This window comes from Eutrema salsugineum, unplaced genomic scaffold (assembly GCF_000478725.1).
Source record: "Eutrema salsugineum unplaced genomic scaffold, Eutsalg1_0 scaffold_2, whole genome shotgun sequence".
Taxonomy (NCBI): Eukaryota; Viridiplantae; Streptophyta; class Magnoliopsida; order Brassicales; family Brassicaceae; genus Eutrema; species Eutrema salsugineum.
Window position 1 is genome coordinate 1,132,160 of NW_006256829.1, and position 17,135 is coordinate 1,149,294.

Consider the following 17,135-nt stretch of genomic DNA (forward strand, 5'->3'; position numbering starts at 1 on the left):
ACCATATCATTTGCTTTATGTACATCATATAAGTATAACATACGATATATCCATATATAAATTGTAAATCGTTTCTTGCCTTGGATTGCTAGATGGCTTAGGTATAAATCTTTGAGAAATGGACTTCTTTTTAAAAGTTATATATAATTCCAAGTTAACCAAATCCATTACTTTTTATAATCCTTGGATTTCATTCGACTTTTAGTATAAATCCACAACTGGTGGGACCATGAGTCCATGACTCAGGATTAGTAGATTACTTATGTCTATCTCAAAAGTTTGGTTTAAGGTATAGTTTGTTGCTTTAAAGCATTAATAATACAGTCAAGACTCCATTTACAAATATTTCACAACTTAAAAAGCAACACTAATATATAAAAATATATGTTGATTTAGTATGTAACTTGACCCTCACTACAAGATACCCCAATCATAAATACACATATTAGCTACAAAACAACGACACTCCACAATAAAAGCTAAACAACAACAACAAAAACAAAAAACAAAACATTTTGCCTATAGAATCGTTTAAGTTCCCCTATAAACCCTAAAGGATCACATCTAGCTAGAGACTCAATGGATCAACAAGGAATGGACAAGAGAAGACTAGCCGTTCTCGTCGGCTGCAACTACCCTAACACAAGGAACGAGCTTCACGGCTGCGTCAACGACGTTTTAGCCATGAAAGAAACTCTTTTGACCCGTTTCGGATTCAAACAAGACGACATGGAGGTGCTAACGGACGAGCCAGAGTCAAAGGTGAAGCCGACCGGTGCCAACATCAAGGCTGCTTTACGTAGAATGGTGGATAAGGCTCAAGCCGGATCTGGAGACGTCTTGTTCTTCCACTATAGTGGCCATGGAACTCGGATTCCTTCTGGTCATCCTTTTAAAAAAGACGAAGCTATTGTTCCTTGTGATTTCAATCTCATCACAGATATTGATTTCAGAGAATTGGTCAATCAACTTCCTAAAGGAACAAGCTTTACAATGATCTCCGATTCTTGCCATAGCGGTGGTCTCATAGACAATGAGAAAGAACAGATCGGACCCTATTCCGTCTCCGACGATAAACCTCTGGCCATGGAGACAAGGACGACGATGACACCAATAACATCACGTGCCTTGCCCTTCAAGACAGTCCTCGACCACTTGAGTTCTCTAACCGGAATCTCAACTTCCGACATTGGCACACACTTACTCGAACTCTTTGGCGGGGACGCTGGCCTTAAATTCCGGTTACCGGCGATGGATCTGATGGATCTCTTGGAGAAAATGACGGCGCGAGAGAGACACGTGGACGCCGGGATATTGTTGAGTGGGTGTCAGGCGGATGAGACGTCTGCTGACGTGGGCGGTGGCGGTGGGAAGGCGTATGGAGCGTTTAGCAACGCGATTCAGACGGTGTTGAAGGAAAATGGAGGTGCCTTGAAGAACAAGCAACTAGTGATGATGGCAAGGGATGTGCTTGAGAGACTAGGGTTTCAGCAGCATCCTTGTCTCTACTGCAGCGACCAGAACGCGGACGCGACGTTCCTGTCTCAGCCTTGATACGACCAACTGGATTTATATTTAATGAACTGGGATAATTTGTGTTTGTTTTTCTTTTATTTGTTCTACTGCGTTTGCGTTTGGGATGTCTATATTTTTACTCTTTGTGTTGGGTTCTAAAATCAATTGGACGAATAAAAAAATGTTGATTATTAATTAGGTTTTCACATCTACAAAGTACAATCATATTACACTTAAATTGCGATTTTTTGTTTTGGGTTTGTTTTTGGTAAATCAAAATCTCGTCAAGCTCGTCAAGCTTATCTCATCAGAACAAGAAAACTAGAAAGAACATAAATGTTGAGAGAAATCTGTTAAAACAGTCCACCTTTATAATGTAACCAACAGAAAGAAAAGGATAGATGCTAAAATCCGACAACGTATAATGTTGACAACTTAATCTTTCGTAGTCAGGATACGAATCACCAATCTAACAGTTTAACAAACATCTACGAATCAACAACATTCAAAGATTGGATATGCTTTTTGAACAAAAATTCAAAACCCAGACGCAAAATAGGTTCACCATCTTCAAACACTCGGTGTATTTTTTGCCAATCATCCATACACGCTAAGATTAACAATCAACCCCTGAAAATCGACCGAATCTTTGAGCTACCAAGAAGATGAAAACTACAGAACAAGCCGAGAACGAAATTCCAAAGAATTCTACTTTTGATTTGAAACAGATGCTCTTCATCTTCTGTACCTGATTCCATGTCCAAGTCCACAATAGATGATATTCTTCATCTTTAGATTCGAGCTTGCATTCACAATCGAGACGCAATCACCCCATGTTTAATCCATTCTTAAGAGAAAAAAAAAAGATTAAAAGCAAAACGGCAGCCAATAACAAGCAAAACGCATATGACGTAAGTTGATGTTAATGATGTAGAGCTAGGAGCAATGCTACTATTTTCACTAAATTTCGACCAAAACGACAATCCGGTAATAAATAAAACGCAACGTAGGAAAAAATAATAATAAAAAAATAGCTCACTCGCGAAAAAATCGCGCATGACCGCGTTTTGGCAAAATATGAACAAAATTGAAAGTGGTTAACCTTTCGATTTTGGCTCAACGCGCTCAACGCGCCTTCGGTGCAAGTGGGATAATGTCTTTACATTTTTAAGCGCGTGGCGTCACGCTCTTCAACGTAGAACTAATGATATTATTACACGTCCGAGCGAGAGAGAGAAAAGAGAACTTATTCAATAAAAACAAATAATAATCATTCAAAGAACAAATAACTCTCATTCAAGTATATGACTGTTCAAATCTTGGTTGCGGAGCGCGAGAATGGCGATGAAACCTCTCTGATTTCTCTTCTCCTTCTTCTTCTTCTTCCTCACTCACATACTTCCGTTTCATCGATATACATTGATATTCAGGGTTTTCATGGTATATTAACTAGCTGCAGCAGCAAATGAATTCTTTGTCAAAGTTGCAGATGTGTTCGTAGAATCAGCTTAAGCACTCTTCTTGATTAAATGTCTGTGTTGTCCTTGCTTTCTCGTATTGTTAAGTATAAATTTTGTGTCATGTCGTTTGCAATTATTTTGAAGGATCGAGCAAACGAGATATATAAAAGAGTGGAGGATCAGAGAAGTCGAGTAGAGGAAGAAATCAAGACGCCCTTTTGGCTGCATGTCTGTATATTGCTTGTCTGCAAGAGGACAAGCCACGAACTGTGAAAAAGTACACATACAGATAGCTATAAGAATCTTCTCCTTAAGCATCCATCATTCCCTTCTTCAATGGCATCGTGCCTCTAATACTCTCGATTTGGTATTGAAATCTGTTCTGTTGCCAATGGAGGCACAAAGAAAGAGATTGGTCGTGCAAAAGAATACATAGTCAAAACAGTTGGGGTTGGAAACTGGACAGTCAGTAGAAATGGGGACTATACACGCCGGTGACTTGATGGTGTGTTTTTTTAAAGAGACTTGTCTTCATTTGCCATTCTTTATTGTCTTGTTGGCTCTTAATCAAATGAAACTTTTTTCGAAACGTTCAGAGACGGTTTTGCTCCAATCTTGCCATGAGCAACCAAACCGTAAAAGCGGCTCAAGAATCTGTACAGAAGTCAGAGGATTTTGATATCAGGTATAGTAGATCATTTTCATGTCTCCTTAACCCTTGTTATTACCATTTTCTGAGTCTATTGCCTTGTGGTGTGGTCTATGTTAACTTCTGCAGGAGGAGTCCCATATCAATAACAGCAGGGGTTATATACTTATATACATCATGACACAGCTTTCCGATGATAAAAAACCGCTTCGAGGTCAGTTTCATGCACAATTTGACTCGCAAAACAAGAACGAACTTTCATCTAACTGTAAAATTAAGCCTGCAGATATATCAGTGGCAACCGGAGTTGCACAAGGCACGATAAGAAACTCATACAAGGATCTGTATCCCTAAGATTATACCTTGCCTGGTACACCAAAGAAGAAGACCTCAAGAATCTCCAAAGCCCTTAAAAGTCTATTTTATAAATTTTTTCCTGTCTCTGTATGAAACTATTTACCACTCATTTAATCTGTACTTCGAATTTCAGTTGAAATAATCGGGCGATATGATTTTGATAAACAAGGAAGATTATGAGAAAAGCCCCACTAGAGCTAGAGTTTCTGTATACTTATATATCAGTTTTGTTAACTAGTCGTCCAACGGATCTCAATGTGAATAACGCCGTTTCTGGAATTGATAAGATGGTATTTATGGTTGATCCTTCCATTGTCCACAACATCCCCCAGATTTATGTCTACATGTCCTAGTTCCTCCTACATAAGAGTCATCAAGCAAATATTTTAGTTGAAATGGTCTGCTCGGAACTCGGTTCAAAACCGAACCGGCTTGAGTGAAAAAGGCGTAAGATTTCTTTACCTTGGAACGAAAGTGAAAGCCAGTTCCTTTACTCATGACCTCAACGCGTATACTCTCTTTCAATGGGGGCTCTTCTAGTGTAAACTCGAATTCCTCGTTCCATAGTGGGTCTCTCGTCTTCTTCAACATCTGATAAAGAAAACGTAGCTCAATCATTAGAACTCAGACGACATGATGCACTTGCGCTGAGTCTCATCATGAGCCAAATAGCAGGTTTAGGATTTACCTTTGTTTTCTTCTTCTCTCCTCTGAAGAGAACAAGAGCATAAGGGTTTGTGTGTTTCTTCTTGCCTTCGACATCTTTGGCCGATTGGACTGCAACTGTGAGTAGACCGGCATTGCTGAGAAAATCATCGTCCTCTGATGATTTCTCATCTCTGCTTTCTTTTCTCTGGTACTGATCATCCTGATTTTCGTTTCTACTCTTAATGCTTTCTTCTCTGAATGGCACATACCTGAGATCTAACTCTAGTCTTCCTCTTTGTTTCTTATCCTGTGAATCCATAACAATGTTTGAGTTCTTGATCAGATCCAGATTAAACGCCTTCTTCTCGCCCGGGTAAACTTTCTGCAAGGGGATCATCTGCATTCCTAATCTATCGTGCCCACCAACCTATAGAGATAAAGAGAGTCGCTTTAGCAAAGATTAGACAAAACGTTGAACTAGAGAAGAAACCAGAAACGTGAAATGCAGATGCTGAGACCTTGTCCCAGTCAAAGACTTCTAGTTGAAGGACTTGTGATATTGGGTCCTTGACGATGAGCTTGAAGTGTTCGTTCCATTCCGGGTTTAAGTTCCTCTTCTTTATGGTGGTTTTCTTTGCTGGAAGCTTTTCTCCGGTCAAGCTAAGCTTGACATAAGGGTCGGATGTTCCAAGCAAATCCTTCTTGAGGAGATTTCGAGCTCGAATGATGTTCACATGTAGTAATCCTACGGGCTTCTTCACGCACCCTCTACATCAGAAGCAAACTTGTACATCATGGGAAAGAAAGAGAAAGATCTCATGACTTCTAGTTAAATTGTTCAAAAAATTGATAAACACTGAGACAACACTTACGTTGAAGCATCAAGAATAGGTATCTCAAGGAATTGTGGCCAATGGTACATGCTTGAAACTTGCCTTTTAATAGTCTCCTGCAAAATCATAAGATAATAAGGATAAGTTATCTGAAAAAACATCTCAAAGAAGGAACATCTCATTAGAGTAGATAAACACCACAATCCAACTCCTACCCATAGGAGTATCATCAATGCAGCACCTGAACATATCTGTAGAGACCCGGTATGGACATGAGATCCCCACCAAGCACTTTCAATCCAAAATCAACATGCGGCTGCAAAGAGAATCACAGTGATCAAATACTTCACCCCAATGGTTGGTAAAGCAGACATTTTTCAGATCTATCCGGAGATGGATGTAACTACCTTTTCCATCAATGAAACTACAACCGTTCCGAAACAAGGGAAGGTTGGTAAAAGAGGCTTCAGAGCTACTCGCATTGTAGCAAAAATTTGGAGATCTACGAGCTGCAAAAGATAAATTTTTAAAACTTGGAGTTTTTGGAACTAAGAGTTGTCAGGCTTCCTATTTCTTTCACAGTGTCACTCTTACTGACCTGGACTTTAATTCGTAAAGTCAAAATCTTTAGCACCAAAACTATATTGGGATTGCCTGCCCACTTGATTGATGGTTCAAACAGAAGTTCCTTCTCGTTGGTCTCATAGAACTTAACACCTGCATAAAAGATTTAGGCACCAATGCCATTAATCACATTGAACAGAGCGCTAAGAGGTGACAAGAAGTAAATGTGAGGCTAGGACTTGCCATGAATCGTTGGTGGAAGCAGCCCCAGGCTCAAGTTTTCGAACTCTATGGATTCTATACAGAAGGTCCCAACATAATCTGCAAATATCTGTTTTGCAGTACTCTGGATAATCCCGCAAACAGCCTATACAGGAGGAGAAGAACAACAAAAGCTTTTGAATTCGGATCAGAAATTTGATGTAAGCTTATTCTTCATAACAAGAAAGCTAGAAAGAACCTTATCGAGGTAGGGCCACATGTACGAGAGAAATCTGTTAAACCAGTCCACCTTTATAATGTAAACAACAGAAAGAAAAGGAGTATCATCAGTGTCAAGTAGATGCTAAAATCTGACTAGTTAACTGTTGACTTACTCTTTCGTAGTCTGGATTCTTCATCCATAATGGGATGTCTGGTAGAAGATCCAGAAGGACACTGATGCTAGTCTCAACGAGTGGCCTCGCAGGTGGATACTGAAATATATATTCAAACAGTGGATATATCAAAGTCCTCACATTTCATGAACTTAAGTCGACAAATTATCAGCAATTTAACGAACATCTACGAATCAACATTCAAAGATTGGACATTGTTTTGAATCCAAACGCAAATTAGGTTCACCGTCTTTCAAACACACGACGTATTTTTGCCAATCATCCACAAACGCTAGATTAACAATCAACCGCTGAAATCTACCGAATATTTAAGCTACCCAGAAGATGAAAACTACAGAACAAGCCCCAAACATGACGAGAACGAATCAAACGAAAGATGCCTCAAGTGTGTGTGTGTGTGTTTTTTTTTGATTTTTTTGAGGTTTTGGTGATCAACTTTTTTACCTCTTTGTGTGTAGGCTGAGAATAAATCAAGGCGAAGAATCCAAGGATGAGTCCAATAGGGATTCCGATTGCAAAACCGATGATCCCCAGCACACTGGTGAAGAAACCCATTTTATTTTTCTCGATATGTATCTTTGAGAAGCGAAGAAAACACGGGAAAATGAGAGAAAACAAGAAAAAAGAAAAAGAAGAATGAAAAAAAAAAGTCAGTATACAAATATAAATGGTAAGCAAGGAAAGAGAAGAGAAGGAATCGGGTCCAAAACGGTAACCAATAGCAGCGTTCTGTTTCAACCGCCAAAATCTGTGTGACAAAGTTTCCGATTTGTAATATTTTTTTATTAATTTATTATCGCTTATTCAATTTATTTTTTTTTCCTTTTTTAGGGGATCGAAAATCACGAGATGTGATATTTCCAGTAGCCGACGTGAAAATGACTTTAATTTCATTGGGTGTACTTTATTTATCCTTTTTTGTGTGATTGCCTGTGTTTTGTTTGTTGGCCTAATAAAACTTAAATTCTTGGATATCTTGGTAATAAAAAAGATCACGAAATTAACTACTTTATGGTCCCAACAAATATTTGTTGGGCTACCACTAGAAACACAAATAAATACGAGTTGATTGGGTGATAATAACACCTTCTATAGTAATGAAAGTTGAATAACTTTCTAGTGGTCATAAATGGTTATATATATATATATTTAAGAGTATTAAATTTGTATCTAAAACATTATTGATAAATGTATTGTTATTAGAAACAATATAATTGGATAGCCAAAATTACAATATAATGTCTAAATACATTGTTGGGATCAAATCTTGTAATATTATTATCTAACATAACCTCTCTTTTAAGCATAAATACAAAAATCCATAATTAGTTATCTATTTGAACATAATAATTTAACTATCTACACTTAAAAAAAAAACTATACGGAAAAAAAATCCTCCATACCTTGTACTTTTAGGCATTATGCGAAGTTTTCAGTGGTCAATGAAAAGATTTGTTGCTGATTTTTTATAGCTTACTTTTCAAAGAAAAATTATTGCTCAAAAACCAACGTCTACCGTGACAAAGACGAATACGCAAAACAGAGGAAATCGTCGAAGAAACCCAAATTTCGATAGATGTTTGACATCACGCAATCGTTACAAATTTCAACCCAACGTATTTCTCTTCAACTGATTTATTCAAAGGTCATATTCATTCCAAACACGTTAATCGTAGTATTTTGATACATAAATTATCATATATTTATTAAAAACATCATATATTCTATCTATTTCTTTCTATAAGATTGGAACGATATTTTTGTTAAAGTCAGAAAAAGTATAAATTACACAAACTAGTATTTGTCTTTTCTACACAAAAGCATCGTAGTAGTTCAAACCAGTTATAAAATATACTAGACTAAAATGCTGACAAAAAGAGAGCAAGATTTATTCACTGTTGGCATAAATATTATTGATCAACCATATAAGACTCTATTTGACCAAGGAAATAGAAATACCATACAAAAACCTTCATGAACCCTATCCTTATACATGATATATAAACATTAATATACGTCTTTGAGATATTTGAATCCGCCACAAGGTATGACAGCTGTAAGAAAGCAAGAGGCGTCACTAGGCTACTTAGCTTGTCCTCCCACATCATTATCTTGCTTGGTTCATGATTTAGGAAATTACAATGCAGTTGCAGTGTATATATATAGCCTATATGTGCTCAAAGGTTATATATATTTCTTAATTTCTGACCGTTGTCATATCTTATCCACTTTCTGGTCATTCAATTATTATTTTTGTTTTCTTCAAAATCTTTAGTGTACTTTCAAGTTTCAACATCGTTCTTTTTCTATTTTCAATTTTTTTCTTTTTGTCAACATCACTGTTACTATTATTTGCTGTCGGAAACAGCAACTGTAGATTTCTAGTAGTAGCTTTTGTTTCGTGAAAGGATTTTGAAACCTTTAGTGTTCTCATATATATTCTCATATTCTCTAATATTTTGCTAGAAAGATCATGGCATCCAATAGTAAACTAAAAAAAAAAAAAAACAAACTTTGCGTGTCTCCCAATTTTGAGTTTTAAAACCAAAACGTTCTTCCTCAGCCTTCTCAAAGGAAAAAACAGCACCTGATTTTTTTCTCCCTTATGTTTGCATGCACCAGCCAAGAGCCAACGAACTAGTTTTCCATTTTCATTAAGTAAGTTTCTTCCGTTAATAATAAGCACAATTAAATAACTAATTGTTATTTTATAAAGTATTTCGTATAATAGGTTTAGAAAACATGACGATATCTTATACTAAATGTCTAAATGAAGTTATATATTCTACGAAAATAATATTTTCAAATTATCTACTATCGAAGTTTTATCAACTTCTTTCTTAATAATTTGTGTGTAAAACTATTTTATGAATTTGTCGCATATGAATATAGTAATCACGATACATAAAAACGGGTGCTTGAACGCCGGAATATTCGCTACTGGCGCTGGAGATGACGACACGTCTAACACACTTCATCGGACGGCTACAAAGAGCGGCGATGCTCATCCGTGTCAACACATGCACTTCGAGATCCTTGAAGCCATCACAAAATTCCTCAAACCATAAAATCACACCACGTTTACCGATCATCTTACGCATGAACTCAAGCACCATCCCGGTCAGATCGAAGCCGCTGCGATGATGGAGCATATATATCTTAAGACGGGAGATCTTACGTCCAAGGACCTCAATATCTCCACGAAATTGATCCGCAATTCAGAAACCTAAACAAGATCGATATTTCTTGCGTCTTAAGTAGTTTGTTTCTTGCTTACCAACTAAATATAATGCTCTTGATTAGGCATAGTGGTAAATGTTATCTTCATGTTATCATGTGTATTCGTATCTTATTTTTCCTTCTGAACTTTTTTTATTTATCAAGAACTGGGTTGTCAACAACTTCATATTATTTCCAACTTTAATTTCGAAAACCATTATTTTTAACTTTGATTAAGTCTTTTTTGTTTTGTTTTTCAAGCTGTACAAACTTCAGTGTAATATACTACATACTTTATTTATTTATTTTCTTTATAGTATTTTTGCAATTTTTGACGAATTCAGATGTGGATGTCTGCTTATATACTGATTTCAAAGAGAAATGGTTGGATAAGTGTTGAAAGGAAAAAAAAGAAAAAGAAGGACAGAGCCATTCCCTAGGGCTATATTTGCCTATTTATAATTTAATGCTGATAAATGCGAAAACAAAAATTCTCGCCAAAGTCCAGTGGTCTGTAAGAGTCATCACCGATTCTGACGGGACCGCACCGCACCGCATCGCTGGTTTATGTTATTTGACACCGCGCGCAGCCGCGCACAAACTTCAAAATCTGGTTATCTTACGCTAACATGCGCCTACGGCAAACGTTAAAATAAACTAGGAAATTTTAACATTAAAACACACTTTCTCTATCTCTTCCTTCTTCTTCTTATATTCTCTTTCTCTCCTCCTCCGTCTCTCCGTCGTTGCGCAACCGCACAGTTCATGCCGTTTCAATTTTCCTCTCTTTTTTTTGCTGTTCCTCCTGGATTTTCCGGTGCTTCTGATTGTGTCAGTGCCTACAATTTCATTGTGTTGATTTAGTCTCAATTGGAGGAAGCCGATGAGATATATCTTTTAATCAGTATCGGAATTTCGAATCTAGGGTTTTAGAGTGCTGGGTTTCACTAGGTTGCTGTTCTTGGTCTTGTGCATGGTGGGGTAAATCTGATTTTGGTGTTGGAATTGTATATCTCACGGAGTTCGCATTGGGATGGGTAATGTTGAAATTCCCCATTGGCTTAAAGCCTTGCCATTGGCACCTGTCTTTAGACCTACAGATACCGAATTCGCAGATCCTATTGCGTATATATCGAAAATCGAGAAAGAGGCCGGTGCTTTTGGGATCTGCAAGATCATTCCTCCTTTACCAAAGCCATCGAAAAAGTATGTTTTCTATAACTTGAACAAGTCTCTTCTGAGGTGTCCTGAATTGGCTTCGGATGTAGACATTTCGAAAGTGTGTCATGAGGATAGAGCTGTATTCACAACTAGACAGCAAGAGTTAGGTCAGGCTGTAAAAAGAAAGAAAGGAGGAGAGAGCAGTAAGAGTAATTCTCAGAGGAGTGGTGTTAAGCAGGTGTGGCAAAGTGGAGGAGTATATACATTGGAGCAGTTTGAATCTAAGTCAAAAACTTTCTACAAAAGCCAGTTAGGAACGGTAAAAGAAGTGTCCCCGGTTGTGGTTGAGGCATTGTTTTGGAAAGCAGCTTTAGAGAAGCCCATATATATAGAGTATGCAAATGATGTGCCAGGTTCGGCTTTTGGTGAACCAGAGGGTCATTTCAGGCATTTCCGGCAGAGAAAGAGAAGGGGGAGAGGATCTTATCAGAGGAAGGCAGAGATCAGTGATGAAAGCAGGGTCGAAAGCGGGACGGACAGAAATTTTAGCCAACCACCATCGTGTAAGAATGGTGACACAACATTGCCTGAGGTAGCAAAGGCATCTCATGCTTCTCCAAGTAAAATATCTCAGGATCTGTCCAAGCAGAAGAAGATGGATATTGTTGATGGAATGGAAGGTACTTCAGGCTGGAAGCTCTCCAACAGTTCATGGAACCTTCAGACTATTGCACGTTCACCTGGTTCTGTTACACGCTTCATGCCAGATGACATCCCTGGGGTTACATCTCCCATGGTTTATATCGGTATGTTGTTCAGCTGGTTTGCCTGGCACGTTGAGGACCATGAGCTTCACAGTATGAATTATCTTCACACTGGTTCCCCAAAGACTTGGTACGCTGTCCCTGCTGATTATGCCTTTGAATTTGAAGAGGTTATCCGCAAAAATTCTTATGGAAGAAACACTGATCAACTGGGTACGTTCTTTTATTGAAAAGTACTGCTAAACATGATACAAAGGTTCTGTATTTATAGAAATGTGGTCTAATACATATGAGAAATGAGATTTCCTGGAATGATTACCGCATCAAATTATTCTTTAATAGCACCAGTTTTTTACTTTGCTAGTGAAAATGTGGCTAACATTGACTATGGTAGGATGAGAGTTTATACAATCGGAAAAATGCGTTAGGTCTTATTGCTTTAACGTTATGATAGAAAGGAGACATTGCAACACTTCTTATGAAATGCTTTGTTCTGTTTGTCATCGACTCTTTTCTATTTTTGTCACTGCAGCTGCTCTCACCCAACTAGGCGAAAAGACAACTCTTGTATCACCTGAGATGATAGTTGCATCGGACATTCCCTGCTGTAGGTAGGCTTTCTATTTTATTTGACCTTTCATTTCTGTTATGTGGAGATTTGATGCAGTGTGTGTTTTCTTTCATGCTCTGCAAAATCTGTGTTCATCTATGTTTGTTTTCCTACGTAGGTTGGTACAAAATCCTGGTGAATTTGTTGTGACTTTTCCAAGGTCTTATCATGTAGGATTCAGCCACGGTAAAATGTTTTTTTTTTTGTTTCTTAAACATTCTTTCACGTCTTAGTGACTGAATTCTGTTCGTACTCTTCAAAGTGTTTGAGAAAATGTGAAAATTGAATAAAGCCGCGGAGAAAAAGGGTGTTTATAGACGTAGCATGAGGTGAGGATTGAACTTCCAATCAGGAGAATGAAGAACGATATTTCTATAAAAGTTTTACCAGTCGCATAGTAAGAGTGGATAGTTTGGCTTAGATTAGGAATACAAAATGCTTTTTTCGGAATCCTTAACTAAGCAGATTCTAATCTAACTTTTTCAAGGTTTTAACTGTGGGGAAGCCGCAAATTTTGGAACTCCGCAGTGGCTCAATGTAGCTAAGGAAGCTGCTGTTCGTCGGGCAGCCATGAATTATCTCCCCATGCTGTCCCATCAGCAGCTGCTATATCTCTTGACCATGTCCTTTGTTTCAAGGCAAAATTTCATGGTCTCTTTGTACACAGAACCCTTTAAGTTCTGCTGGTCCGTGTCTATACTCATATTCTTGTAAATATTAATTTTTCCAGAGTGCCACGATCATTGCTACCAGGTGGTCGTAGCTCCCGACTGAGAGATCGACAGAGAGAAGAAAGGGAGTTCCTTGTGAAAAAAGCTTTTGTAGAAGATATATTGAACGAAAACAAGAACTTATCTGTTCTTCTTCGAGAACCGGGCATTCGTTTGGTGATGTGGGACCCTGATTTACTTCCGCGTCATAGTGCACTGGCTCTTGCAGCTGCTGGGGGTCCTGCTGCTTCACTGCCAGCAGAAGCAAAAAATGAACTTGAGGATGGTCATTCGGTAATGCAGAATAAGGAGAAGACTACTCTTTTAGAGGAATTGAGTTTGTTCATGGAGAAGCTGAATGATGTATATTACGACGATGATGATGGTCAGCTTAATGATTTCCAAGTTGATTCTGGAACCTTGGCATGTGTGGCGTGTGGCGTTCTCGGCTTCCCCTTTATGTGTGTGGTACAGCCTTCTAAAAATGCATTACAAGATCTGTCAGAGAGAAAAGGAGAGATAGGTAACAGACACTCATTTTTTAATCCAAGCAATAAACTGCAGTATCTGTCTAGCCATTTGAAGCTTGTTGTTAATTGTGCTTCTATTAATTCTACAGATGCTCAGGAATTTACGGCACTGTCATCAGAAAATTCTGACTGTGTATGGAACACGTCCTCCAGATATATAAGACCTCGCATTTTCTGCCTTGAACACACTATTGAACTTCAGAGATTGTTGCAATCAAGAGGTGGACTGAAGTTCCTTGTGATTTGCCATAAAGGTAAGTATGCATCATTTGCTATTAAGTATCACGCCAAAGTGATGTACAGGAGATCATTTTCAGTTTTAAACCCACCTGGAAACCAAAAATATCTAAAATTCCGTTGATGGCTGTAACCTTTTTGGAAATGTTGCAGACTTTCAAAAATTCAAGGCACATGCGGCTATAGTGGCAGAGGAGGTCAAAGTCCCTTTCAGCTATGATGATGTCCTATTAGAGAGTGCATCTAAAGAAGAGTTGAGTATAATTGATCTTGCAATTGAAGATGAAGAAAGCAACGAATATGGGGTAGACTGGACCTCAAAATTTGGTATAAATTTACGGTACTGTGTTAAAGTGAGGAAAAACTCCCCTACTAAAAAGATTCAGCATGCACTGTCACTAGGTGGCTTGTTCTCCGACACAAGCCACATGCTAGATATGTCAACTATCAAATGGCTGCAGAGAAAATCACGCTCAAAAGCTAAACCCAGTTCTACCTCAAGTTTCACATCTCGTGAACATCTTGAAGTAAAAGTAGACGGAAAATCAGGGGAGAAATTGGATCCTCAAGCTGGAAGAAGGGAAGAAAGGATCATCCAGTACTCGAGAAAGAAAAAGTTGAATTCCAAGCCTTCTGGAGATCAAGGTCAGGAACTAGCTACCGAACCTAAATCAGAAGATTCTGATGATACGTGCAATAAAATTGCCAATAGGTCACATTTGGATAGTGCAATTCATTCTGAGATGAACAATGAGATTGAAGATTCTGAAAGGACCATTGAAAGGAATGGGGTAGCCTTTTGTGAAAATCCTCGTAGCTCATCTTTCACTGGGCCACACGGACATGAACATCCCGAGATCACTGTCAAGTTGGGTTTAGCTTTCGATGGGAATATCACAAATAATTCTAGTATGGTGAATGGAGACTCTGCTGAACAAACTTCCGTAACCAGAGAGGACCAAGGACACTCTATGACCAGCAATAATAATGGCTCCAACTCAAGTAGTCATGTTGTCGTAAGTCAGACTATGCTTGCTTCTACAGGCGATAATCATGATGGCCCAATAAAGTTGTCTGGTGAGCATGTCTGCAGTTATGTGTCTGTACGTGGTGTTGATGAAGCGGTTGAAATGAGCGACCGAGAGTTTGAAGAACCTAGGTCTACTGTCATTAACATTGAGGAGGAACAGCAATCACAGATGGTGCAGCCAACCAAAAGAGAGGCTGTACCTGGTGATCACACACAGGTGGAGGGAGAAGAAGCTATGTGCACCAGAGAAAACTTGTGCTCTGAAGATATTATGCACACTGTACATCAGCAAGAGGAAACACATTCTTCAGCTCAACTGGGAACAGAAGTTGCTGAAACTAACGTTGCCAGTGAGAACATAGTTGTGGACATGATCCATGATGATGAAACTCTGGCAAGTAGGGATATATTAAGTTCACGCAACGGTGATCAAGCTTCTTCAAATGGCTTGCAAGCTCCAGATAATGAACCTAGCATGGAGAGGGAAGTTGCGAGCTCAGAAAACACCGAGGTTATCGAGGCGCCGATATCTAATATGGTAGAAGCAAAGAAGAAGCGGAAAATGGAATCAGTGTCTGAGACAAATGATAATCCAGAGAGTAGCATTGGTTTCATAAGGAGTCCTTGTGAAGGGCTGAGGGCAAGGGGTAGGAGGAAAGCGACATGTGAAACTTCATCAAATATCGCTGAATTGAGCGATGAAGAGAAGAAACCCACTGCGAAAAGGCTCAAGAAAACTCCAAAGACTCGCTCGGGGAGTCATCACCGAGAAGTCTCCACGACAACTGACCACAACCGCTGTTACCTAGAGGGTTGCAAGATGACTTTCAAGAATAAAGCAGACTTAGAAGCTCACAAGAGAAACCGCTGCACACACGAAGGGTGTGGAAAGAAATTCAGGGCTCACAAATATCTGGTGCTTCATCAACGTGTTCACAACGATGAAAGACCTTTTCTGTGCTCTTGGAAAGGATGTTCCATGACTTTCAAATGGCAATGGGCGAGGACCGAGCATTTGCGTCTGCACACGGGAGAACGACCATACACATGCAAGGTCGATGGATGTGGATTGTCGTTTAGGTTTGTGTCGGATTACAGCCGCCACAGAAGGAAAAGCGGGCATTATGTGACATAGAAACCCCGGCATTGAGGGAGAAAGGTGAAAGGCTTCTCTGTGGATTTGTTGTGAGTTGATGTAAAATCTAATTTCTGGTTGTGTTTTTTTTTTTTTTTTACTATTTTACTTGATTATCTTAGTGTTTTAGCTAGTTGTGATCTCTCTTTCCTTTGTAGATGTGACTTCTTTCCACTTTAGAGAAGGCCTCACACTCTTGTTTGCTTTGTTGTTTAATTAGTAACCATTTGCTTTTAAAATGTTAATATGAATTTATGATTCATCCACTTAAACCCACAAGCCTTATTATTGTGTTTGTCTACGGAGCCTAAAGAAAATCATAATCTAATTCTCGTTCAAGTGTGAGACCTGGACACAACCAATTCTCCCAGTGAACAAGCCTCTGTCTTTTTAAACGGTCATGTATGATGTTGGCCTAGCATGATGTATGTGCCATTCGGATTTGACGAACACGTGTATGAGCTTGGGAATCTATGTCAGATGTTTATTACGTAGACGTGAGTTCCACATTACCCAATTCGTTTATCTAACGAAATCGATTACGTATCTTCAAAATCACATAGAATAACAAAAAAAAATCCATGCTGCTTTTGATAACTGATAAGCAGATATGGTTTCCACAAAACAAAAACAAAAACGGACGAACAGAATTTTGGATAAAGATGAGTTTAGCCCGCTAAGATGTGAGAAACTTATAACAGATATATAATTAAGTATTAATGATATTGATAGCATCATAACATTCTATGTTAAACCACCACGTACCTCAGCATGACAGCGACTATTAATAAGTACTAACCCCACGATTAAGTTATTTTTTAATATTCGCTCTGTTTCACAAAAAGTGTCGTTTTAAGGTTTTATTTTTGTTTCACATCGTTTTATATTTTCAATGCAAAATTTTAAACAATATTCCAAGTTTAACTCTATTAATTTAATGTATTTACTAGGTAAAAACAAATTATTTAATGTATTAATAAATGATAAAATTGTACTTTTAATAATTTTCTTAATATGTGTGAAAAATGTCAGAATGACATTTTTTGTGAAACGGAGAGAGTATAAAACCTTATTTAATTAATAGTATCAAATAAAA

General features: G+C 38.3%; 3 protein-coding genes and 1 pseudogene across 5 annotated transcripts; 3 read left to right on the plus strand and 1 right to left on the minus strand.

Moving 5' to 3' along the window:
* Positions 1-475: 475 nt before the first annotated feature.
* Positions 476-1,710, plus strand: LOC18018730 (metacaspase-9). Its single transcript, XM_006398813.2, has one exon. The coding sequence runs from the start codon at positions 580-582 to the stop codon at positions 1,552-1,554; it is 975 nt and encodes a 324-aa protein (XP_006398876.1). The 5' UTR covers positions 476-579; the 3' UTR covers positions 1,555-1,710.
* A 1,385-nt stretch (positions 1,711-3,095) lies between these two features.
* On the plus strand, positions 3,096-4,037 carry LOC18018731 (annotated as a pseudogene).
* LOC18018732 (synaptotagmin-3) lies at positions 4,038-7,243 on the minus strand. Of its 2 annotated transcripts, XM_006398815.2 has the most exons (12): positions 7,088-7,243; positions 6,623-6,721; positions 6,487-6,537; positions 6,270-6,393; positions 6,061-6,179; positions 5,870-5,971; positions 5,704-5,778; positions 5,502-5,578; positions 5,148-5,397; positions 4,670-5,056; positions 4,444-4,572; positions 4,038-4,340 (listed from the first exon to the last, which is right to left on the minus strand). In XM_006398815.2, the coding sequence occupies exons 1-12, from the start codon at positions 7,196-7,198 to the stop codon at positions 4,212-4,214; spliced, it is 1,653 nt and encodes a 550-aa protein (XP_006398878.1). In that variant the 5' UTR covers positions 7,199-7,243; the 3' UTR covers positions 4,038-4,211. The 2 variants fall into 2 exon arrangements, with proteins under 2 accessions (XP_006398878.1, XP_024012696.1); XM_024156928.1 differs by lacking the exons at positions 6,270-6,393; positions 6,487-6,537; positions 6,623-6,721; positions 7,088-7,243 and having other exon boundaries at positions 5,678-5,778; positions 6,061-6,164.
* A 3,342-nt stretch (positions 7,244-10,585) lies between these two features.
* Positions 10,586-16,300, plus strand: LOC18018733 (probable lysine-specific demethylase ELF6). Of its 2 annotated transcripts, XM_006398816.2 has the most exons (7): positions 10,587-12,000; positions 12,320-12,398; positions 12,516-12,583; positions 12,885-13,035; positions 13,128-13,630; positions 13,727-13,891; positions 14,028-16,300. In XM_006398816.2, the coding sequence occupies exons 1-7, from the start codon at positions 10,896-10,898 to the stop codon at positions 16,037-16,039; spliced, it is 4,083 nt and encodes a 1,360-aa protein (XP_006398879.1). In that variant the 5' UTR covers positions 10,587-10,895; the 3' UTR covers positions 16,040-16,300. The 2 variants fall into 2 exon arrangements, with proteins under 2 accessions (XP_024011567.1, XP_006398879.1); XM_024155799.1 differs by having other exon boundaries at positions 10,586-12,000; positions 13,128-13,891.
* Positions 16,301-17,135: the final 835 nt, after the last annotated feature.

Excerpts from the sequence above, each read along its gene's own strand:
- LOC18018732 (XM_006398815.2), bottom strand. The coding sequence starts at position 7,198 with ATGGGTTTCTTCACCAGTGTGCTGGGGATCATCGGTTTTGCAATCGGA. Across the intron at positions 5,579-5,703 it reads GTCTCTACAGATATGTTCAG|GAGACTATTAAAAGGCAAGT; the intron begins GTGCTGCATTGA and ends ATGATTTTGCAG. Across the intron at positions 4,341-4,443 it reads GCTTTCACTTTCGTTCCAAG|GAGGAACTAGGACATGTAGA; the intron begins GTAAAGAAATCT and ends ACTCTTATGTAG.
- LOC18018730 (XM_006398813.2), top strand. The coding sequence starts at position 580 with ATGGATCAACAAGGAATGGACAAGAGAAGACTAGCCGTTCTCGTCGGC.
- LOC18018733 (XM_024155799.1), top strand. The coding sequence starts at position 10,896 with ATGGGTAATGTTGAAATTCCCCATTGGCTTAAAGCCTTGCCATTGGCA. Across the intron at positions 12,584-12,884 it reads TCATGTAGGATTCAGCCACG|GTTTTAACTGTGGGGAAGCC; the intron begins GTAAAATGTTTT and ends AACTTTTTCAAG. Across the intron at positions 13,892-14,027 it reads CCTTGTGATTTGCCATAAAG|ACTTTCAAAAATTCAAGGCA; the intron begins GTAAGTATGCAT and ends GAAATGTTGCAG.